We start from the raw sequence: 22,441 nt of genomic DNA, 5'->3' as shown, positions 1-22,441 counted from the left end.
CATCACCCCCAAGTATCCATCAGATCTCCCAACATGTCTCACTTCCCCCACTTAGTATCTCCCATCTTCACACATCTCTACCTTATCTGCCCTATGTATGTAATACGATCAATTTGTACCCATCGAGGGTCTACCAGCCCGGCAAAGACTTACCTGCTATCATTCCGTGTGGTGTGTCCCTCAGAGTTTATTTCCTTTCTCAGACTGGATGCCATGGAAAGGGAGAAGGGACTACGTGTTGTCCCTTCCCTCCATTCTATAGCGGCCATGTTCAATGTTTACTTTTTGTTATATCTTGTTCATGGCCACCATGGAATGGGAGAAGGGAGTATGGGTTTTACGTTCTCCCCGATCCATGGTGGGTATTTTCTTTTCTTGTTTTCTTGAGTTGCAAAATGGCTTCCATGCTGTTTCCCAACTTGAGTAAAAATACTATCAGTGCCCCAGTACGATGTGCCAGGGTACTAATAGCAATAAAAGTCGAGGAGGAGGGGGGCATTACCCTCGTCGGGTCCTATTACTTTATTAATTAGCATTGTAAGGATTAAGGGATGAATCACATCCTGGGGATTCTATTTTAGCAGAACTCAATTGCCCCATGTAAGAGGCAGTCCCTTAACCCCCACCACACCTCCCTTTATTTGTATCTCCCATGTGCTCATATAGCTGTCCTTTTTGTAACGTATCCTTCTATTGCCTGTTATCACTCTCTACTCTCATTTGTTTCTCTGATCTCAGGCCCCTCTCCCCTCCTCTATTACCAGATGTGCCTCTCTCAGTTCCTCACGCATCTCCCTTTTCCCTGCTTACCTTTATTTTCTCCTCACAACTCTCTCTCCTTATTTGTATTATGCCTTTCTACTTAATGAGAAATTAGGTTGCCATTTTGAACAGAAACAGCTTGCATGGGATATGTTTTCAGTTGACCGAGGCAATCCCTGGGTGTGGTGCCTTTACCATATGCAATGTTTAGGGGTTGAGAATACAACAGGTGATGGACGGATGGTAAAATTAGACGTGGACCACTGATAGTAAATAGGGAACAGATACAAATAGGATATACATAAAGGGAATGGTGGCCATAATCTATAGAGGAGCAATATTCTACTTTATACTTGTGACTTCTCAGGAGAGGTAGGATGGGGTCACTTTTTGATTGGTTGAGAGGGAGCAGGAGATGCGGTGAGCAGGTGGAATTTGAGTTATGTTTTGAACAATTTAGCTGACGTGATGCATTTTATGGCTGGGTGGAGAGGGGCAACTAGAGTGAAGGGTGAGAAGCAACAAGAGGCAGGGAAGAGAAAGGTTGCAGAGCAAGTAGGATGCCAGAGATCAAGAGGGAGAGTAAAGAGATTTGCAGTTGGTAAAGTATTGAGGCAGGGGGCAAGGCTATGGATAGGGTTGAAGACAAAAAGAAGGAACTTGGAGAGAGAGTGATTTTGAATGGAGAGCCATTTAGTGTGTTGTTGGTAAGTAGAGGTGGGAGAGGTTTTGGGTAGGTTGTAGAGGGTATGTGTAGCAGGGTTGAACATTTTTTTAAGAAAGAGAAGGAGTAGATGGGAAGACCAAAAAGGAGCCTTGAACAGTAGTCCCGTTTGCTGCACATTAGGTTATACCATAGAGGTTTAGCCATGAGCTGGTGAGGTGGGCGAGGTCTCACTCACATTGTGAAGCTTAAACCTGGCAGCAGTTGTAGTGGGTATATGGAACTGGATTCACAGGTCAGTGTCAATCCAAGTTTGTGAGCATTGGAGGAGGGAAGCAGCAAGAATGATTATTCCCATCCAGGAGAAGTATACCATCAGGAAGTGCTGAGCCAAATAGTTGTGAGATTGATGTTGAGGCATTCCGAGATGTCAGAAATGAATGAGGGAAAGAAGGAAAAGATCTGAGTGTTACTAGCAAAAAGGTGCAATGGGTGAAGTAGAGTGGATTGATGACTGGTCCTTGAGGGGTGCATACTGGAAGCGTGTGGGGGAGGAGGTGATAGTAGTGTTCCAGAGAAGGAGAAGGAGTTCTCACATATTTGGGAGATCACCCAGTTGAGTGCAGTGTCCTTCAGCTGAGGAAAGCGAGGGAGTGTACGATGGAAGGATGGTCACAGTGTTTAAGGTTGCAGAGAGATAGAGTGAGGATTGATTATCTATCTATCTATCTATCTATCTATCTATCTATCTATCTATCTATCTATCTATCTATCTATCTATCTATGTCCATCCATCTCTTAAAATACTTACTATGGCCGTATAAAGCCTGCATTCCTCTGAGAGAGTTAATCTTGGCAATAAAAATGATGGGGTTTGTTGCAGAATAATTACCAGGGAATGAGATGAGTTGGAATTTTAAAACATGCCTAAATATAAGATGGTTCCAAATCCCAAAGCACTCCTTAAAAAGGGAGTTCCACAATTGTGTGCAACATTCACAGTGGTTGACACAAGACCTGGGTGATTTAAAAACATTGCTGCAAACAGGACCACACAGCTTTCCACTCTTCTGAAGGTCTAGCCATGCCTTAGTACATGCTTTCTTCCTCGCCATCTCATGTTCCAATGTCTTCTTGGTTTATTTCAAGCTCAAACTTGCTCCAGAGGCCATAGCTCAGCACATGTATCTCTCCCCTGTCTCTCTCACCCCATTCCTCCCCATCTTTCTCCATATGTCTTACCACTGACACATCTCTGTATGTTTCCACCTCCCACTCTCTACCACAGTCCCTATCTTTCTCATTTCTTAGCATATTTCTCATCCTTTAGACATGTTTCTTCAGTCTCTCCTCCGTCACTCTTCCCTTTCTTCTCCATCCTTGGCTCTTGTTTCAGCTCTTACCTCTCGCACGGTTTCCCCTCGGTCCCTTTCCACATTTCCTAATTCCCTCTCTCTGGGGGTTTACGCCTCTTCTTCTGCTACCTTCCTGATGATCTCATGCCTTAGGATTCTGCTGTACCTCCATTTCACGCGCACCACTATGCTTAGTGTGCTGGCTGCCATTACACCAACCTTATCAGTTCATGTGGGGTGAGCCAAGATCGATACGACCCAAATGCATTGGGTTGAGTAATGACAGCCCGAGTCTGGCAGAGTGGAAGCATTGGGCCACTCTGTCATCACCTCTCCTCTCATGCACAGAAATGACCACCCCCTCTTGCTCTGAACCTCCTCTTTCTTTGGTCCTAACCTTAGATTTGATGCCAGGAACCGAGTACGGCATTGGGATTTCCGGAGTCCTAGATGACCAGCAAAGCCTGCCAGCCACTATTAATGCCAGGACAGGTGAGTTTCGCATCACAGGTCAATCTTATGAATGGTAAATATTTTATTGAAGTCATTTTAGGCTAAAGGATTAACCGTTTAGCAGCCAGAATAGGCACCACCACCTCAACTTTAGCGTTCCTCCATTTGGCATCAGTCCTACAAGAATCCACTTCAATTCCTATTCCCAGACTTGTTCAAAGGCCTCACCATCATGCCGATCCCACACACCCTCCTCACTGTTCCAAAAGTCAGAAAAGAGGCAGTAGGACTTTCTCCTTTCTCTGTGCCAAGCTACGGACTCTCTCCCATCCTTTCTTCACCTTGAAGTCAACGACTAGACATTTTATGTAAAGCCAACAAAGCCTGTTTCTTTTCCAAAAGTAGATATTCCTTGTGCCCCCGCACACCTTTTTTCTGTTATCTTGTTCATGCGTCCTGCGGCCACCCATGACATGTTGAGTGCCACATAGTGTATCGGTCATCAAAATAGAATGAGAGTCAGGGTCCCTTCGCTGGGAAGCACCTTTTAAGCATGGAGGGATATATAGACCTGTCTTGCATGGACCAAGGCACTTTTATTGTTCTGGAGACATGGTTATTGGATTTAGTGCTATGGTTTCTCGGATTTGTGTGTTCCACAGCCAACTTCCTTGCACCCCAATGCATAGCCTTTATTTTTATTTTTTTTAAAATGTATTCATTTATTTATTATTTTTATTTATTTATGTATTGCTGTTTATATTTCATAAGACGTTCTACAACAGTACACATATATTTATAAAACAATCATCATTAGTAATACATTAAACATCAACAGTAACAATTCGTGAAATGCTATTTTGATCTATGTATGGCATGCTATGAGCATGTGGGTGGTTGCATGGGATCAGATCAGGACATAGATCATGACATAGTGGTCTTTTTGTTGCTGAGGAATTTTGGAGTCATTTTGGGTGAGACGGACAGCTGTACAAGGGAAGGGGTTTGATTGACCCAGAGTCAGTGGACAGAGTGCAGGGGCAGGGTAGGGAGGCCCCATTACTTTATCTGGATGCAGCATTCTTGACCCCATCGAGGTGGGGTAATGGAGGTTAGTGCATGTAGAGCGAATTTCATTGGAGAAAGCGGGGATGATGGTGAGTACCACTACTGTGGGTGGTCCTCTGGTGCACCAGAGTAGATGACAGATCAGAGTAGGTAGAGGTAGTAGTAGGGTGCTCGGCCGCCTGCGTTGGGGAGTCAATCTTTAGTTTATATATTCCTGGTAATGGCCCACTGACATCGGGCTGGAAGAGTAGTTTTTAGCATGGAAGAGCCTCAGTTCGGGTGCGGACTTAAAGCGTTTCCAGAGTGTCGCTGCCATCCTTGTTTCAATGGTAGGCTGGCAGGTATTTAGCTTCGGTATCAGTTTCGCTGGTTGAAGATGTTTAGGTGCAGCAAGATATGTTCCACATAGAAGTGGCACAGCAGGGAGTGGTCACCTATATTCCTCAGGAGGTTCAAAGGGGAATGTTGAAGGGCATCAGTTCAGGGGTGGCCAGCAGAACCATTTCAGGACCTGAACGGAGTCAGACATGGAAGCTGCCTAAGCTGGGTCATTGATACTGAGCAAAAGGAGGAATATAAGACAGGAGAGATATGAGACTATCACAGTACGGGGGACGCTGACATGATCTGGCAAGACAACCCGCAATCCCGGTGTTGTGTCCCTGTAGCTTCCCCACTTCCATGTTCCCGTAGGATCCACTTAGCATTGCAAATCCTGGGCACAGCCCCACCTCGACCCGTCAATCCTTACTTCCCTGGATCCCGGGCTCCCCTATAGAACCTCTGCTCTCCCTTCACCTATTCTTCCTCCACCGTCACCCGGTGCGCTCTTACTCATTTCACCAAACCTCCCACTCGCCTCCCGGCTGTGTGTACTGCCCCTTGCTACATTTCATGAAGCGTCGGGCACATGTTACCCTTTTTCTTGTTTTGAGCACCCAGTTCAGCTGCTCATGACTATAATGCCCTTCAAGGGAGGCTGTACCACCCTTGTAACGGCCCGCTGGCAATGCCCTTGCTTCCCTCAGGCCACTTCCTAGGAACAGTGGGAGCACTGAGAATGGGATTATCCACTAATTAATATAGGCGTTGAAGCAGGATCAAATGGTTTATGGTATCAGAATGCATGGTGAGTTCTTATTGCACTAGGAGGCATGCCAAACCCTCATTGGTTGCAGTACATGGGTTGTGCCATATGTGTAGTAATGGCTTTTAGCAGTGGGCCTGGGAGAACTGCGATGCAGCGCCTCACAACTTGCTGGAGAAGTGGGATGGGAGTAGGGGTCTACAGCGTAATTGAAACTGAATTAGTGACCCTATGCTGGAAGGTGTGGCGGCATGCAGGGTGATGCTTGGCCTCTCAGTGTTGGAATGAGATGTGATGTGGGGCATCTCTCATGTTAGCCATTGCTTGACCCGGTGGTTGGCGCCACTAGTGTGGCACTTCATGTGGGGTTTCGGAGCTGGAAGAAAGAGATATACTGGGAATATATGCTTTGGTCTGTCTTGGAGATATTGTTAAAATTGTAATTTACACTCTTCCCCTCAGTTGGGAAAGTCGGATAAAAAGGTCTGTGGTACGTTGTGGGATTTCTAACCTGTCTCTACTGACCTCTCATACTCTCCAGAACTGGACAGTCCTCGTGACCTCACGGTGACATCATCCACAGAGACATCCATCACTATACAGTGGACCAAGGCTGAGGGCCCTATAGATCACTACCGGGTCACCTTCACAGCTGCCTCGGGCATGGCCTCGGAAGTCACTGTACCAAAGGACACGTCAGTGCTCAACTTGTCTGACCTGGAACCAGGAACGGAATATACCATCTCTGTCTTGGCAGAGAGGGGCCGGCAACAGAGCTCCGAGATCACTGTGGATGCTTTCACAGGTACTGTCAGACAAGGTAACACAAGGATTCCTTTAAGTGCTATGTTGTTATTTTGGTCGCATTCAACACACGTTAAGAATGGAATTGTCTCCATAGGTATGGCTCTTCCTATTCTACATACTCTCGGGGTGGCAATTTATATACATCGATCATTGGAATTCAGATTACACAGACAAGTGGCGGATTGTGAAGGCCGGTTTATTTTGGTGGCTGGTGAGATTGCGGCTTGGTCCGTTTTATTTATAAACACATATGGCCCAAATTTTGACTCTCCTGAGTTCTTCCAGACATGCTCGGAACATCTCAGGTCTTTTCAGGGGTATGAGGTGGTTTGGGTGGGGGATTTTAATGTTGCCCTCTCTGCTACTGTGGACAGGTCTTCCACGGTCCCTAGGCCTCTTCCCAGAGCCGCACAAAAGTGGCACTCCATTGCAACAAACTACTCCTTGGTTGATATCTGGCGTTGGCATCACCCTAACACGCGAGAATTTACATATCACGCCAGTGTATACGGGATCGCTTCCAGACTTGATTATATTTATCTGTCCCCACACCTGTCGCGGGTGTCGGAGGATGCAACGATTTTCCCTCACACTCTGTCAGACCACTCCCTAGTTCTGGTGAAGCTCAAAGGCCCATCATCCCCACATAGGCAACTCCGATGGAGGTTTTGAGCTCGTGCCCTGGAGGACGGCACGTTTCGAGAAGATTTGCACCGGGCCATTGTAGAATTCTTCCAGGTGAACGTGGGATCTGTATCCAGCCCAGGTGTCATATGTGAAACCTTTAAGGTCTATTTACGGGGTTGTTGCATGTCCCAAGAGGGAGGGGTCCTGAAGAGCATTCATGGGGCAATCGCCAGCCGTGAGAAAGACATCAAAAATATGGAGCTTCTTCAAGAAAAATCAATTTCCCCTCGCTCCAGTCTGATCTTTCGGCTAAGAGGTGAGAAATCCGTTCCCTAATGGATAGTGAGGAGAGGTTCTTGGGGGACCCGGTGGTGGTGGCGAGATAATCGGAGGGAGATCGCCCAAGCAGAACCCTCACCTGGGACATGAGACAGGAGACTCGCCTGGAACCCATATTAGAAGTAGAATCCCCTGAGGGAGAAGCAATCAGGGATGTATTGGGGATAAATGGGGTATTTTGTCAGTTTTACGAGAAGCTGTACACTGCCCATAGTTCGGCTGGTCACAACATTATCACCCAGTACTTGGATAGGGTTGCCCTGGGCTGGCTCGACTCGGAGGTTGGGATGCTTCTTAATTACCCCCCTACGGCTGAGGAACTCCATAAAGTGATACAGTCGCTCCCGAACGGTAAAGCCCCCGGAACAGACAGGATTACAGCTGAGTTATACAAAGCTTTCCCGGATTTGCTTATTCCACATTTATGTCACATGTTTGAAGAGGCGATCTCCTCCGGGGTTCTCCCAGAGTCCACTCGGACTGCAGTGATCACAGTATTACTTAAACCCAACAAGGACTCTAGGCAATGCTCATTTTATCGCCCCTTATCTCTGATAAACACAGATAACAAACTTTTGGCCAAACTGCTTGCGAACCGGCTTCTCCCCCATATGCCCGCCTTGATCCTCCCAGATCAGGCTGGATTTATCCCTGGCTGATAGACACAGAACAATCTGTGCAGATTATTCACTTTAATGCATAATGTGAATCCGGACGTCCCTATTGTCGTGGTAGCCTTGGATGCGGAGAAGGCGTTTGACTCTGTTGAGTGCCCTTTTTTGTTCGAAGTCCTTCGTTGCACGGGCGCAGGTACCAAGTTTCTTCACTGGGTCAATCTACTCTATTCAGCCCCGCACGCCCTGGTGTACACAAACGGGCTCCAGTCCGCGCCTATCTATCCCACCCGAGGCACTAGGTAAGGATGCCCTTTTTCCCCCCTTTTATTTGCTTGGGCTATTGAACCGGTAGCTTGCATCCTGAGGGAGTTCCATGCCCACCGAGGTGTGACTATCCGTTCCTGTACATCTATTGTCTCCCTATATGCGGATGACATGTTGTTATATATTAAACAGCCTCGGTCTAATTTACAGCCGGTGATGAGGAAATAACCACTCTGGTCTACAAATTAATTGGGCTAAGTCTGAGGTCCTCCCATTCATGGGTGGGGTCTTAGCACAAGATGTTGGGGAGGCCTCGGGGTCCACGGGGTATCCGGTATTTGGGTGTCAGGGTGCCCACGTCCCCTACTACTCTCTTCACAGAGAACTATACTGCGGTCTTGCACCACTTAGAGCATACGGTGGATACTTGGATTCGTCTCTCCCTATCCCAGGCGGCTCGTATCTCTCTATCTAAAATGGTCATCCTACCGAAATTACATTATATCTTTAATAATGCCCTGGTATGACCCTAATATCCTTTTCGAAGCGCGTAAGGGCATTGATGTCTAAGTTGATATGGGCAGGAAAGTGTTCCCGTACATCTTTACGCACGTTGTGCTGTTCTTATGCGCAGGGTGGGCTGGAGGTTCCCAATCTTTTTCTCTATTATCTTGTAGCCTAGATTCAGTACTCAATTTGGTGGTGGTCCCTTTCGAATAGTTGTCCCCATTCCCAACTCGAGAGGGCAATCGCTCAGACTAAAGACCTGAGGGGCTTCCTTTGGGCTGCCCGGGAGCACCATGTTAGGGTGGAGGTTCAACCCTTAGAGACCACCTTGAAAGCCTGGGATCAGCTAGCGAAGTGGGCAGGGTTGGGGCCATGGTACTCCCCCAGGATGGCCATATTCAGGGTCCGAGGGATACTCCTTACTTTTGAGCACATTTTCATTCAACATTCCCATGCCCTGCAGGTCCATACGCTGTGCGATGTTGCGCCACATGGTAAATTTATAACCTGGGAGGAACTTAAATCTAGGGGTGACTGGTCTCCGATCACTATGCTATTGTACTTCCGCCTTCGAGAAGTTTTCAGATCAAGATGGCCTGATTTTCCCATGGCTCCTGCGAACTCCCCAATCTTGGAGTAGGTTACTAATCCGATATCTCTAGAAGAGCGGTTTCCCTATTGTATGTGTTGGCTCGCTCATTGGTGTCGCTCTCAGTGTCACAATATAAGGCTGAATGGGAAGGCAGTTTAACAAGTTCTCTGACTGAAGCACAGTGGGGTTTTGATCTCCAGAAATAATAGGCTTCGTTTGACCCATTATAAATTCATTTATCAGCTATATTATTCCCCTCTCTTGCTGCATAAGTTATTCCCATATAGGTCCTCGAACTGTGGAAGTTGTCAGCTCTCCCCGGCCAACTTCCTTCATGTGGCTTGGTTTTGCCCTCATATTCAACTTTTCTGGTCGGCCGTGGCTGAGGTCATGGAGAAGTTAGTGGATGTCCCGATTCCTTTTACCCCTGAAACATGGTTGTTAGCATTAGTAGACATGCAGTCTGGCAGTGATAAACATTTGCTAGCCATGGCCTCGGTGGTCGCAAGGTCTCTGGTGGCACGCTCATGGGGGGCAACCGCAGCTCCCACCTTGCAACACTGGGTGAATTTTATGTCAATGTGTGAATGGAGAGAGACACGAAATATAATCAGACGCTCCCTTTTAATAGTAGACCTAGAGACTATTGGATGGCTTTCTGGAGCTATTTATCTGATGAACAGAGCTGCGTATGCGCCTCTCCGTCCCGGGGAGCGTTTGAAAATGTACTGATACCGCCCTGAGAGGACTCGACGACTGTGTTGGAACGCTCATGGAGTCTCTTGTCGGGTGAAGCTGTTTGAGGACTTTGCCTACTACTGTAAAATGTTTACCTCCTGTTTCTCTTTTGGTGTTCTTACAATGGCGACATGTATATGATGGTACCTTAGGTGATACGATTGCTCGACTCAGAAGGGGATGGGTTGTTCTGCTCCTTAAAGGGGCTGTACTGAACTGCATGGTTTTGTATTGTAAAATCAATAAAAAAACAGTCAAAAAAGAATGGAATTGTCCTTTGGCGTGGCACCCAGAAGAAGACAATGAGAAACAGAGGGTGAGTGGAAGACACATCAACTGGTGGTGGTGAAAGAGAAATAAGAAAATAGAAAAGGGACATCAGGAGGAGGCAATTAAAGATATAGGGGAGGATAATCATAGAAACATTGGGGGTGATTATGAAAGATATAACGTTGAATGAAATGTAAGTAGAAATGCAGGTTCATTATGAAAGATACATGATGGTGATGAAGGAAAAATCATAGGATAACAGTGCAGGAGGAAGCATGAGATGATAGTGAAAGATTGATCCAAGAAAGATAAAATCAGTGGGTGCCAATGTAACAGAGATCATTGGATGACAAAAGAAAAATTAGAGGTTGGCAACCAAGGTGGAAGCAGGGAAACGATGATCTGTTCTTTTATTTTGATACACACACGGTGTATTCTGTCTGGGGGGATTACAAGGTATTGCAATAACATTTACAATTATTGGCCAAGGTTTCTTGGAATCTCTGTGCCCTAGTCAATACTTGCACGTACTTTGAGCATGAGCCCCAAGCCAATAGTTCTTCTATGCGCATGCTCTATCCAGTAGCAAAAACGCCAAGGGCCCCTTGGGTGGAAAGCTTTCCAAGACTCCAAGTTTTTTAACATTCCATTATGCTCACCAGGATCTTAACCTTCCATCTACCCAACTAACTGGGATGGCAGCATCCCTGCAGAACTCAGCAATTCCGCCTTCAGATTTGCAACACCTGTTACCAGAAAGGTTGGTCTCTCTCCGGTGACACTCATCAAATGGGACTTTCTTCTAAGATACTCTCATACGATAAAAGTAATTAATTTAATAGGTAACTGGCTCCATCGTCCCTTTATCTCAAACTTCGGCGAAAGAGGACTTCATAGCATCTTATTACCAGCCCTCTAGCAGTTGACAGTACATTCTGAAGAACCCACTGTTCCCAACAAATAGAAGGATTTCTTTTTTTTGGTTGGGAAAATAAGCACAACATTATGTCAGATCTACCAAGCTTTAGACAGGGGCCTGATATAATTGCGCACCTGCCAATATCGAGAGTGCTCACCTCGATGGCCATTGGGGCGATAACCGTTTCAGTCGGGGGGTACGCTGAATGATGCCGCTATGTTTACTTAGATTGCACATTTGAAATTTGTTTAGACTGAACATCGCTTTACCTCAGGGTTGTTACATCAAAGCATAGTTCCTCTTATCATCTGCATAATTCTCATTTTTATCATCATGAAAAATGTCTGAAAATCTTTTACCACATCTGCTGAAGTTGATGAATGGAAAAATGCGAAGCATTCTCTTGGGCAGAAGTCACTATTGGTATCAGACTGCTCTATTTATCTGAAAGTGCATTGGTAAATCATCTTCTATGTTTTTATAACTCTCCAAGGATGTCTGTGCATTGGGCACTGCCCTTTTTCAATCTAAAATGATCTCTGCATACTAGAAAGAGGATGGCTCAAAGACCCCAGTAGAGTTACACATGTGGCAGCCATTTTCTCCTCTCATCCAAACCATCAAACTTTCAGAATAAGTATACATGGTTGATCATTACAAACACTTTCATGTTAGGGAGAGTCTTGTGAAACATAAAAAGTGCACTAAGCCCAGTGGGCATTATGGTCTTAGAGATTCAAGTATGCAAACCTTAATCAGCACGTATGTTTGTCAGATATGAGATCTGTGGTCCTTCCTGTGTTCCCAAAATGCTCTTTGATTTAAATCAAAGCAGTCGAAATCCCTCATTGGAGCCGTTTCGCCTCTCCCCTTTTCTTATAGGGGTAACTTGTACAATAGGAAATAGTTGATGGGGTTGTTCTTGGTTTTTTCAAAGACCTTTGCTCAGAAAGACATTCGTAATATTCTTATTATCTCATTATGACTGGAAAATACACTGGAATTAATCATTATAAATGTAAATTACTATGTTAGTAGAATTAAACGATTTTCTTTTAACATGAATATACACGATTCTGTCCCTCAAAAAGTCCATCCTTTGTGGAAATGGTTAAATTCCAATTAAAACCTATTATCTGTTTTATCTTTGAGCACTGAGGTAATGCTGAATGTTACATGTTGGCCACTGAATACTGGGTAGTGCTACTGAACTCACATATTTGCCACAAGATGCACAAACATTACTAATTAACAAGGTCTGTATGAACCCCAGCTCCTCCAGACCTTATCTGCACCCACATGACCTTCCAGAGCTTAGGGCCCTTTAGGAACATGCATGTAATGGATGGGTTCACAGAATAACTCTCGAGTCCAAATAACCGTACCAACTCAGGAAGATGGCAAAGTACTGTTTTATTAACAATTATCTAAAACAAGGAGTTACAGTGAACATCTACGGAGGCACGCTCGATTTCTCTCAACAATCTTTTCATATTTTTTTTATATGCACAGAATACGTCAGAAGTGATGTCATACTACATGGCAAATAATGAAAAACCTACTGGGGATCAGGATAGGTTCCAGGGGAACATCTGAGTACCCATTATATAGGAACTGGGATTGTAATTGGCTGCCCACTGTCCGGTGGACTACATATGCCTACTTCTAAAACATGTGATCTTCAAAAATATTAGTTGCACAGTTTCTTATTGGTTTTCATACTATAAGGGCCTTCATTATATGGACCTCTGCAATTGGTTGTCTGGAACATTCGGTTCACTTAGCAGCACGAAAGCCCAGACTCAGGTGCAGGGAGGTGGGCCTGACTCTACCTCCCCACCCAATTAGCCCAACATCCCTCATCACCTATGCCTTCTGCCATGAAGATAGTCATTGAACTTGGCCTTGCAAAGTATCCTTGTCTCTGGGAATACATGGGAGTGTGGCCATTCACTATTGTGTCTGAGACACCGAGTTCAACTCTATTTTCATCCTTGGCTCACGTGACAGGAGACCATGATTTGGTCCATTTTGCAGCTTTTAAATGTCTTAACGGAATTAATCTTGGCCCTCTTGGTGTTCTTTCTTTGCACCTTGCAAGGGATGATTCATCTTTTGTATGTTTGCTCCTTCCCAGAATAGATAGATGACCTTGGCTGCTTCAATCTTGACTTCAGGCTAGGCAACCACACCATGCAGCTCCATGATTCAACTTATTCTTGCTGCAACATAGTTTTTCTCTTCCTTCTTCCTGGGTCCTAGCTTACTAAATTCATGATACCATGGTCTGGCTTCTATACAGTGGCGGCTTTGCATGCATTCTATTCACTACATATAGCCAGCTACTATGATGACTTTGTCTACTTGCTTTTCAACATATATACAAATATTGACCGGTTCATTCTTCATGCATGTGTAATCTTCTTTTTCGCATTTAAAAGTTCACGTGATTCTTTACTCTGTCATCAGTTTCGCTGTGCATACTCTCTTATGACATCACAGGCTTCTTTCTTTGCTCTTTTCTCATTTTCCTTCTGGAAGTTCCTCCCTCAAATTGTCATCCCTTCGGGGATACTTTTGATAGGGTTGTCTCAATGGGTATCTTCTTTCGAACGTACGTTGCAATATTGGCACAACTGCTGGTGTCAAACATGGTACGATCTCAGGCGTCCAACATTTGGGAGGTAGGAGGGTGCAGTTTCCTGCAGAGGAATGCAGCTGCTCTTCTACGTTCCCATGTACAGACAATTTGGCCTCAGTGTAATACCGACAATCCTGAATGACACACAATGTTTGTTTCCAAATATGTGGCCAATCTGCACCTTGGGATGACTCTGTAGCTGTTGCTCCCATTCTACTTTTAACTTTAAAAAAAACGAGCATCCTTGTCCCTCCTGCATGATATTTGAGTTTTAGTCTGGTCGTGCTAGGGTGGATCTAGCAAACAGGAGGAAGCAATGTGTTAAGGGAAGCGTTTTGGGATGGAGATAATGGGGTGCAGGAGATCTGAATAAACTATTCCTCCACCATTTCTGATCTGAGTAGCTCTCTTCCTGCATTTGTCCCTGAATAGCAGGGCGAAAAAACCTTGTACCAGAACATTTTAAATTGTATTCAATTCAATTGTGTTTTAATGGCATGAAGTACAGTTAGAATTCTTTTTATATTCAGACCACCTCAATTAGAATTCGAGCTTATGAGATTGCTGCCAAAGTTGACATTACAAACTAGAAAACACCCCACGCTACTGAAGTGCAGTCCTACCTGTGTGTTGAGTGTCACTGTCAAATTGTAGTTCACTTGTTGCATTAGGGACCTGCTAACCTTTGTTTTTAGAATCCTTATCACACTTCAAACACTCCATCACCCTCTCTGCCTCACCTTTCCAAATGTTAGGAATGCTCCTTACCTTGCAGCTACACCATAAACGTTTACTGAAACAGAGAAAGTCTATATGGACAGCTGCAGTCATGCCCCTGTCCAGGCCCTCCTTCACTCACATACAAGATGCCTTCAGGGAGAATGTCGAATAGGGAGTACATTCAGAGGCCAGGGGAGAGAGAACAAAAAAACAAAAATGACCGATAGGAGAACGGAAAGACAGAGAGGGATCTAAATTACCATATCGTATGCCTGGTGCAACTTCTTCTAGATATTATACTAAGGTTCCATTCCTTCTTTCCAGTTGCCCATCCCACTTTGGATGAAAACCTAAACAGAAGTTCCACTCAATCTTTAAAAAATAACTACGTTTTCTAGAAAACCGAAATATAGACATTGTTCTCTTGTCAGTCAATAGTACAGAATAAAATCCCATTACATATTGCATGTTTCATGTAAGAAAGGATGTGACATCATCAAAAGAGATAGAATGACCATCAAAACAATGCCATGAACAATCCTAATAAATAAGATCTACTAACCACAGGCAACTTTGGGGACACCGAACAAGCAGTAAAAAAAATCCAGAGATACAGGCCATTATTGTTCTTTAGGGGTTATTAGAGGTAGCAATAATCCACTTGGATTGATTTACGACTTCTTTTGTTTAGTTACAAAATCCACAGTTTTTGTATATCAGTTTCAGTTGACCTATATATTGTATGCCACCAAAACGATTATGTTATTAGGTCTATATTGTAGTTTACCTCACAGGGTGTCTTACTACCAAACTCTTATGCCCAATTTGAGAACATCCTGAACATTTTTATTTTTGCGTAAAATATTATAATGAACACGATATGTAAATAGATCCTTAGCTATCGATGTAAAAGCTTACTGTGTGAAAGATACTCCCTTAGATTTAGTATGCCATTATAATAATGCAAGCCACTCGTTGATCCAGCCAGTGCAGGAAATGGCTAAGAATCTTATCTAATTACAACCCTTGACACCGTTTGTAACAATGTCTCTCCTTTCTTATTCTTTGCAACAGGAAGAATAGTCATTATTAAATTAAAACTTTAGAAAACAAACATTTGCACGTCATTGTTTTGCATGTGCATGCCTCATTGTCTTCAGGCACACCACAATCCATTGTTACATAATTATCTCGAATGCTCATTGCTTCTATTGTAGCCTGTAACTCTTTGTAAAGACCATGAATTGAATTTCGCTGCATTCACTATCTTCAAGGCATGCATTTCCCCATCAGATTGCCTTTGTGACACTGCTTCTCCCACCACGATGTGTAGAGCATCTGTTTGAAAAATGACATTTCTCGGATGAATCTAGTTCATGTAAGACAGGAGCTGAGAAAAAGCATCCCATTTCAGCATGGCTTTTTCCTCTTCCACTCAAATAATATCACATCATATCTGGTCATTCCGGTTAAGGGTGATTCCAAGGTAGGATCATTAGTGGTAGACCTCCATAAAAAAAAATAAGTGTAACAATTAGGGAAGCCAGGAAAAAATAATTGATTCTATTTGTTTATCCATCAAACAACAAACAACAATAAAAATGCACAGTATAACAATAAAACATAGGAAATACAAATACAAAGAAATGGAAAAATAAAACCTACAGTAACATCCATTAATAATCATCACAATTCATGCAATGAATATAAAAGTTTCTTAACTAATTAGAAAATGTTGCTGTTTTATGAAAGCCCTCCTGACAAACATGACTTCTTTAAAAACATTAACCAAAACTCAAGCCGCGTAGGAAACATCAGGTTGCAATCAGTATAACCTGAATACACATTTTTTTTTAAACCAGTTTTCTTTTTCTTTCGGAGGCATAACAATTACAACATGCAGCAGTTCCGACTGTGATATAGATATACATTACATGTACCACCGTTTTGTCTTTGTTGCTTTCGGCAAAGAAACACATGCCCCCAAGGTTTTACCATTTATACTTAACTATTAACCCTCTCCCCCCTTTTCTCCTCTTTCCCTTCCCCCCTTCCCAAATCCTTTTTTTGTTGGCTTCAGAGTCTTCTATTTCTCGCTAAGTTTCCTTCCAGCCCAGGTGTACCTGGCTCCTGTTCGGTGTTGGGCTGTCAGCGAACATGAACGTTTTTAAGATTCTGTGGTTTGTGGAAGTGGGATTCTCTGTCCAACACAAAGTCCTGGAAAGGGTCCCAAATTGACAAACATTTCAGATATTTACCTGCTTTTAGGGCACATATTTTTATCATTGCCATGACCCCCAGACCTTGACCCACCACCAGGGCGTCGTTGAGCCCTCTTTAGTCTTCCAGCGTTGAGCCAATGTCATTCTCGCTGCCATCAATAGGTGTGTGGTTAGGGTAGCTTTGTGTCCCAATGCAGCGCAGGAGCCTTTTCCTACAGCTCCTAATAAGATTATTTTGGTCGTCAGTGGCAATTCCGCTACAGTTATGTCCTTGATGTGCCCTAAGATTTCCTTCCAGTATATCACAGCTTTCGGACATGTCCACCCCATGTGGTATAGATCACCCCTCTCACTGCCTTGTCTCCAGCATTCCGGGGGGTACTTGGCAATGATCCTTTGTAGGCGGTGGGGGGGACATGTACCACCTGTACCAGAGTTTATACGCTGATTCCTTGATCACCGTACATTTTGACAATTTGTGCGCTCTTGGCCATATTTGGCCCCATTCTTCTTCTCTAATTTTTTCCCCCATATCTTTTTCCCAATTCTCCTTGTACAGGAGTTTGTCTTCTGGTTGCACCTTGTCCAGTAGTCTATATAATCTGGATATCACCCCCACCGTCGCAACCTCCTGTCCTGCATGCTTAATTCCAGTCCAGTTGGGGTCCTTGCTCCTGTCCTAATCACCGATGAGTAGGAGATCCAATGTCTATTTTTTGCGTATTTGTATCTTTCTTTTCCCCCAATTCCAAACGTCTTTTTACACTCCGTAAAGGGTAGTTGGGCTCCTTCGTTATACATTTCCGTTAGGGTCAGTGTGTCCGCCCCCTTCCATCCCTCCCACCATTTCTGCTGAAGGCCCTGCGTGAAATCTGCATTGTGTGCCAATGGGGTTAACAGGCCTAATCCCCGCCGGATATTTTTCATGTGCAATGCTTTGTCCCAGTTGCGTAGCGACGCCTTAGTGTCCTCCATCAGTTTACTCCATATCTCACGGGCTCCACTGTTATGCGATTGTAGTGCTTTTAACGGGATTGTAGTAGGTGCTTGTTCTATCCCACACCACCCTTTTTAGTTTTTTTGTCTCGCCCATTTGAGCATTGGTGCTAGGTGTGCTGCCAATATATATCTCTCAATGTGCGGGCCTCCCAGGCCCCCAAGGAGCGGAGGGCGCGTCAAGATTCGTCTTTGAATCCTAGGTTTCTTTTTTTGCCAGATCAATTTGAATATTGCTTTCTGAAGTTCCCTAATTAGTCAGGGTGGTATGTCTGTGGGCACCGGGCTCACCATGTACAGCAAGCGTGGGAGAAGGGTCATTTTTGAATATACATTTTTTTACACTGTTTCCTTCCAAACTGCCCATGTTTTATATTTATCTACCACTTTTGTTCCCTGTGCCATGATTTACTACAGACATTCTATTGTCTGTACACGGAATCCGCATTTATCTGTGTTGCCAGCTTTCCCAGTACTTTCAGAACATGCATTCAATTGTATTATAAAGAAGGTACTCACAGCAGTATGCCTTTACCGGATTACCCAAAGTTTGGAAGGTGTGTGGGAGCAATTCTCAAACTATGAATTCAACCCTTAATTGTCTCCTTTCTTTGTCACAGGAAAGGTAGAGCCCTCCCCCAAAGGCCACCATGCCGGCCCTTGAAGACAGAGTGGGCAACAGGAAATAGTCTCCTGTGGGGGGTAAGGGAGGTTCATCAGCTTTAGACATCCAGAAACTGGACTGGAGACTAATCTGCCAAATATATAAGGAAGGGAGAGCAGGAAGATGAGCAGGAAGGTGCTGGTGGGCTAACTGACATCAACACCGCGGAAAGGGAGGCTTATAAGCACCAGCGCCCTTACAAAAGCCACTTATATACACATTGCTAACCAATGACAGGAGCAGGATGCGTGCAAACTCCCATCCATTAAATGACAAGATAGTGGCAACCCCATCATTGGGTGAAGGCAAAATATGTCCATGCTTTCAAGTTTACGGGTATGTGACTTTCCATGAAAAATATATAACGGAAGTCAATTTCGAGATCAAAATGGAAGTGAAAGAAGGAACAGACTTTGGAAAGCCCCCATCAGACCACATGGGGTAGAGAGGGGAAGCTATGCAAGGAAAAAGCAAATGCCATCAGCATTTTTAAGAATACCTCTGAGGCTCCTAAACTTGAAGTTATAGTTGAATCACTTAAGGAGTGTGGCGTATAGGCCTTTTTGACTTTTTGGCTACTAGTTTTGGAAGATTATACCCTTTATCTGACTTAGACACATCTGAAATGGGCTTAATGGGGGCGTTGAATTTAGGACAAAGAAGCCCCTTGGTCACCTGATTAAATGAATGGACAGCCTTTCAATAGATTGTGGATGGATGCTCCTTCTGGTGCGGGCCCAAATCCTCATGGTGGTACTCACTGCAAAACAAGGAACCAGGAGTACACATGTGATACACTGTTAGTTTATGTTACCTGTATTTTTATATTACACATATTACAAATCTAGCCCAATAGGGTTCTCAGATGTCGGGAATATGGGTTTCTGAGTGGCTCTTGGTTTTTCGAGGAGACATAAGTCGGGGTAGTTTTGTAATGAAACTGAGAGTTTTGAGATTTGAATTCACGTTGTTGTGTTGTACAGTTTATTACCCCATTTCCCAGGGTTGTCCCTGCATAGATCCTCAATATAAGCTTGATTGTATTCCCACTAATCATTCCTGCATGTGGTAATTGCTGTTATGGCATGTTGTTTAACATTACTAGTACTAGACATTTCTGCAAAATCAATTGCCATTTTCCTGCAGGGTACAGTACAATTACCTTTTAATGTATTCTCCTGCAATGCAATGCATTGGTTTACTCTATGTTGACATATTAACACCTACTATATTTGAATGCAATGCAATCTGCAGCGTATCATACAATTGCAGAGCCACTACTGCAATTAGTTGCTTCTTGAATAGATTGATGTGCCTATAGTCGCTCCAACAGTCATTATAGCATCCCCACAAATGTTGTCTACTCATGTTAGCCATACCTTAACCACTGACACAGGAAAACACATAGGGGCGGGGGGTCGTCAGTAGTTGGTCAATATCCCGGCGTATACAGCCCAACGCTATTAGTGTTACTGCAACTCGGTACCGTGCAATTAGCGCCGGACTCCGAGTTTCCGAGGGTGGCGGATCATGAAATCCCTATTCCCATTGTGTCCATTTTGGGCGCTAAATCCGCAGCGCAATTTTCGCCGCAGTAATAGCGCCACAAATGTGCAGAAACTCACCCGATTTACCTCGAGCTCAAAGCTGGAGGTAAAGCTGGGCCACTTTCCGCCCAACTCATAGTTGGGTGGAGGGGTAATGCTGCAGTTATAGCATTACCGCCACATTTTTACCGCTCCACCCAAATTATGATGAGGCCCTATAGCAGCCTGCATTCTACACATAAACACTGCTAGCAATAGCTTTCCAGCAATACTCATTACTGCCAAAGCAATTGTCATTTTCCTTCAACTGCAAAGCACAATTTACTGTACGTTGTAATCACCTTTTCCAGGAATGCAATGTGCTGTTTTATCATGTAATGATCAAATTACAGTCTGCTGGCCTTCTAGACAACCCAAAGTCCTTTGAGGCCTTCACAATGGAAGATGCTATACAAGTGTCACCTAACAAGTGATAAGAGACAGAGATAAAGGGGGGACTGGCTCGAAGGCTATTCGCGGGGTGATGGAGGAGTGGAATTACACATGCAATACAATTGAATGAGATTATACCATCTCTGTGTACACTGTTAAGTACATGTTGTCATAATATTCGGGTTTGTGTATGCTGCATGCTCTGAGGATTGAGGCAACTGTAGGCATTAATCTTAAACCAATTGTCAGTAAACACTGCTATGCTGAGGGCACTTGAAGAGTGGGGTCCTCCACATTGTAGCATGTTGCTCTACACTGCCTGGAGGGTGTGTCTTGCTTGATTTGGGGGGGGGTCTCTTGGCTGGTGAGGTGTGTTAGGGGATGATGCAGCAGGAATCTTTGCTATCTTTCATTCGACTTTTTAGGCTGTCCTAATAAGCGACACAGTGCGCTTAGCATGATACCATAGCGGAGTCTACTCTCTGCTGGCCACATGCGGTGCGGTGCTGCCACCTAGGCACGTGAAAACAAAACCAGGGTAGGTGTCCACCGCCAGACCGTTCATGTTCTTGCTCTCTCCCTACCTCCCAAAGATCATTGTGCCTCAGCTGTGGCTGATGAATTGGGGGCATAAAGGTACCACCTCCATCCCAACTAATCAGAAACATTCCAAGAACTGGGAAATGGCCTCCTGATCCTCCGCGCATTATTGCGTGAGTGTTACTTCATTGCTTCCTAACTCGGTTTAATTTGGGAGCAACTATCATTGTTTGCATCTGCAATGGGAGCAAATAAAAAAAAATGCCCCCTTACCCCGCTCCATCTCGCTGGGGCTGTGTGATGTTCTCTGCATGTGGACTTTCCAATGGCTGCCCTTTGGTGCACCCCTACCACTGACAGATCAGCAGCACCGCACAGGGTGTTAAGGGGCCATGGGCTGCTGAGCAGTGATGTTCCCAGACCACTACTCAAGGCAGAGAACTATGCTCCTTTACGGTGACCTCTTCCTGTCTGTCACAAGCCCGCTGAGTGAGGCTTGCTGCATCTGCCTCACATCTGAGTACACATGAAGGGATGATGAAAGGGCAATGGCTCAGCACTAAGTGGCTGCATTCATGAGCAGGTTTGTCAAACCACCACTGCCCAGGAGGAAGCTCACTGAGTACTCTGAGTCCATTTTCCAATGCAAATGCCTTGACACTTGGGCCTCGTAATGACTTGGGTGGTGTGGCCAGAAACGCTGGTAACCACTGTATAACAGCTGCATTGTTGCCCAGTCAAACTATGGGGTTGGAGGCAATGTGGAAGAAAAAACACCAGCGAAATGCTGAAGGTAATTCCTCCCCTTTACTGCCAAAAAACAGCAATGTTGCCAGAATTACAGCTGATGAAATTACTGCTGGTGGTTATGCCCCAAAGTCGGCATGGAGTACTCCATAAATGGGGACTAACATGCCCTTCTGCCAGTCGTATTTCCACTGGACCAAGTGGCGGTAACGGTAAATCCATTTAGTGATATCTGGACAGATTTACCGGCGAGACACCACCAAACTTTAATGAGGACCAAATAGTGAGGAACAGAACACTGAGGCTTGCAGAATACTGGCGAGAGACCACCAAACTTTAATGAGGACCAAATAGTGAGGAACATAACACTGAGGCTTGCAAAGTGCTTGTGTTTTGTGTGTGTGTGCACTTGTTTGGGGTTGTGTGTGTGCAAGTGTGTGTGCGCAAGCACGTGCATGTGCGCGTGCATGAGTGCACGAGTGGGCCACAATGGGCGTGGTACCTTGCTTGCAGGAATCCTCCAATTTGGGCCAGTGTATAGCTCACAAGTAAAACACTCATCTCAGCCAAGAGTGCAGCCGTGCACTTCACACATTTGAATACTGTGATATGGCTGACTCCGCCTTTCATTCTTCTAAGGTCAATACATCTAACACCAAAAAAGGAGATAATAACACCTGTAATTACAACACTCAGAACCTGTGTCATAATATAGTGTTTGATGGAGGAATCCACCATAAAGCACTATATCATAACACGAAATATGTATGAAGGGGGGAGGGTGTGTGTGTGTGTGTGTGTGTATACACACACGCGCGCTCCAAAGGTAGGATCCCATTTGCAATATCGGGCATGTGATGTAA

The 22,441-nt window shown here is 44.6% G+C and overlaps 1 protein-coding gene across 4 annotated transcripts in view; it reads left to right on the top strand.

Moving 5' to 3' along the window:
- Window positions 1–22,441, top strand: part of TNR (tenascin R) — a 2,098,594-nt gene that overhangs the window by 1,854,326 nt on the left and 221,827 nt on the right. For all 4 annotated transcript variants that reach the window (XM_069641143.1, XM_069641142.1, XM_069641141.1 and 1 more), the window contains 2 exons: window positions 3,184–3,273; window positions 5,931–6,194. In XM_069641143.1, coding sequence (XP_069497244.1) covers window positions 3,184–3,273; window positions 5,931–6,194 — 354 coding nt within the window. The remainder of the gene's footprint in view (window positions 1–3,183; window positions 3,274–5,930; window positions 6,195–22,441) is intronic.

This window comes from Ambystoma mexicanum, chromosome 1q, assembly GCF_040938575.1.
Source record: "Ambystoma mexicanum isolate Mex_15411 chromosome 1q, UKY_AmexF1_1, whole genome shotgun sequence".
NCBI classification, from domain to species: Eukaryota; Metazoa; Chordata; class Amphibia; order Caudata; family Ambystomatidae; genus Ambystoma; species Ambystoma mexicanum.
This window is presented reverse-complemented; position numbering and strand designations above follow the sequence as displayed.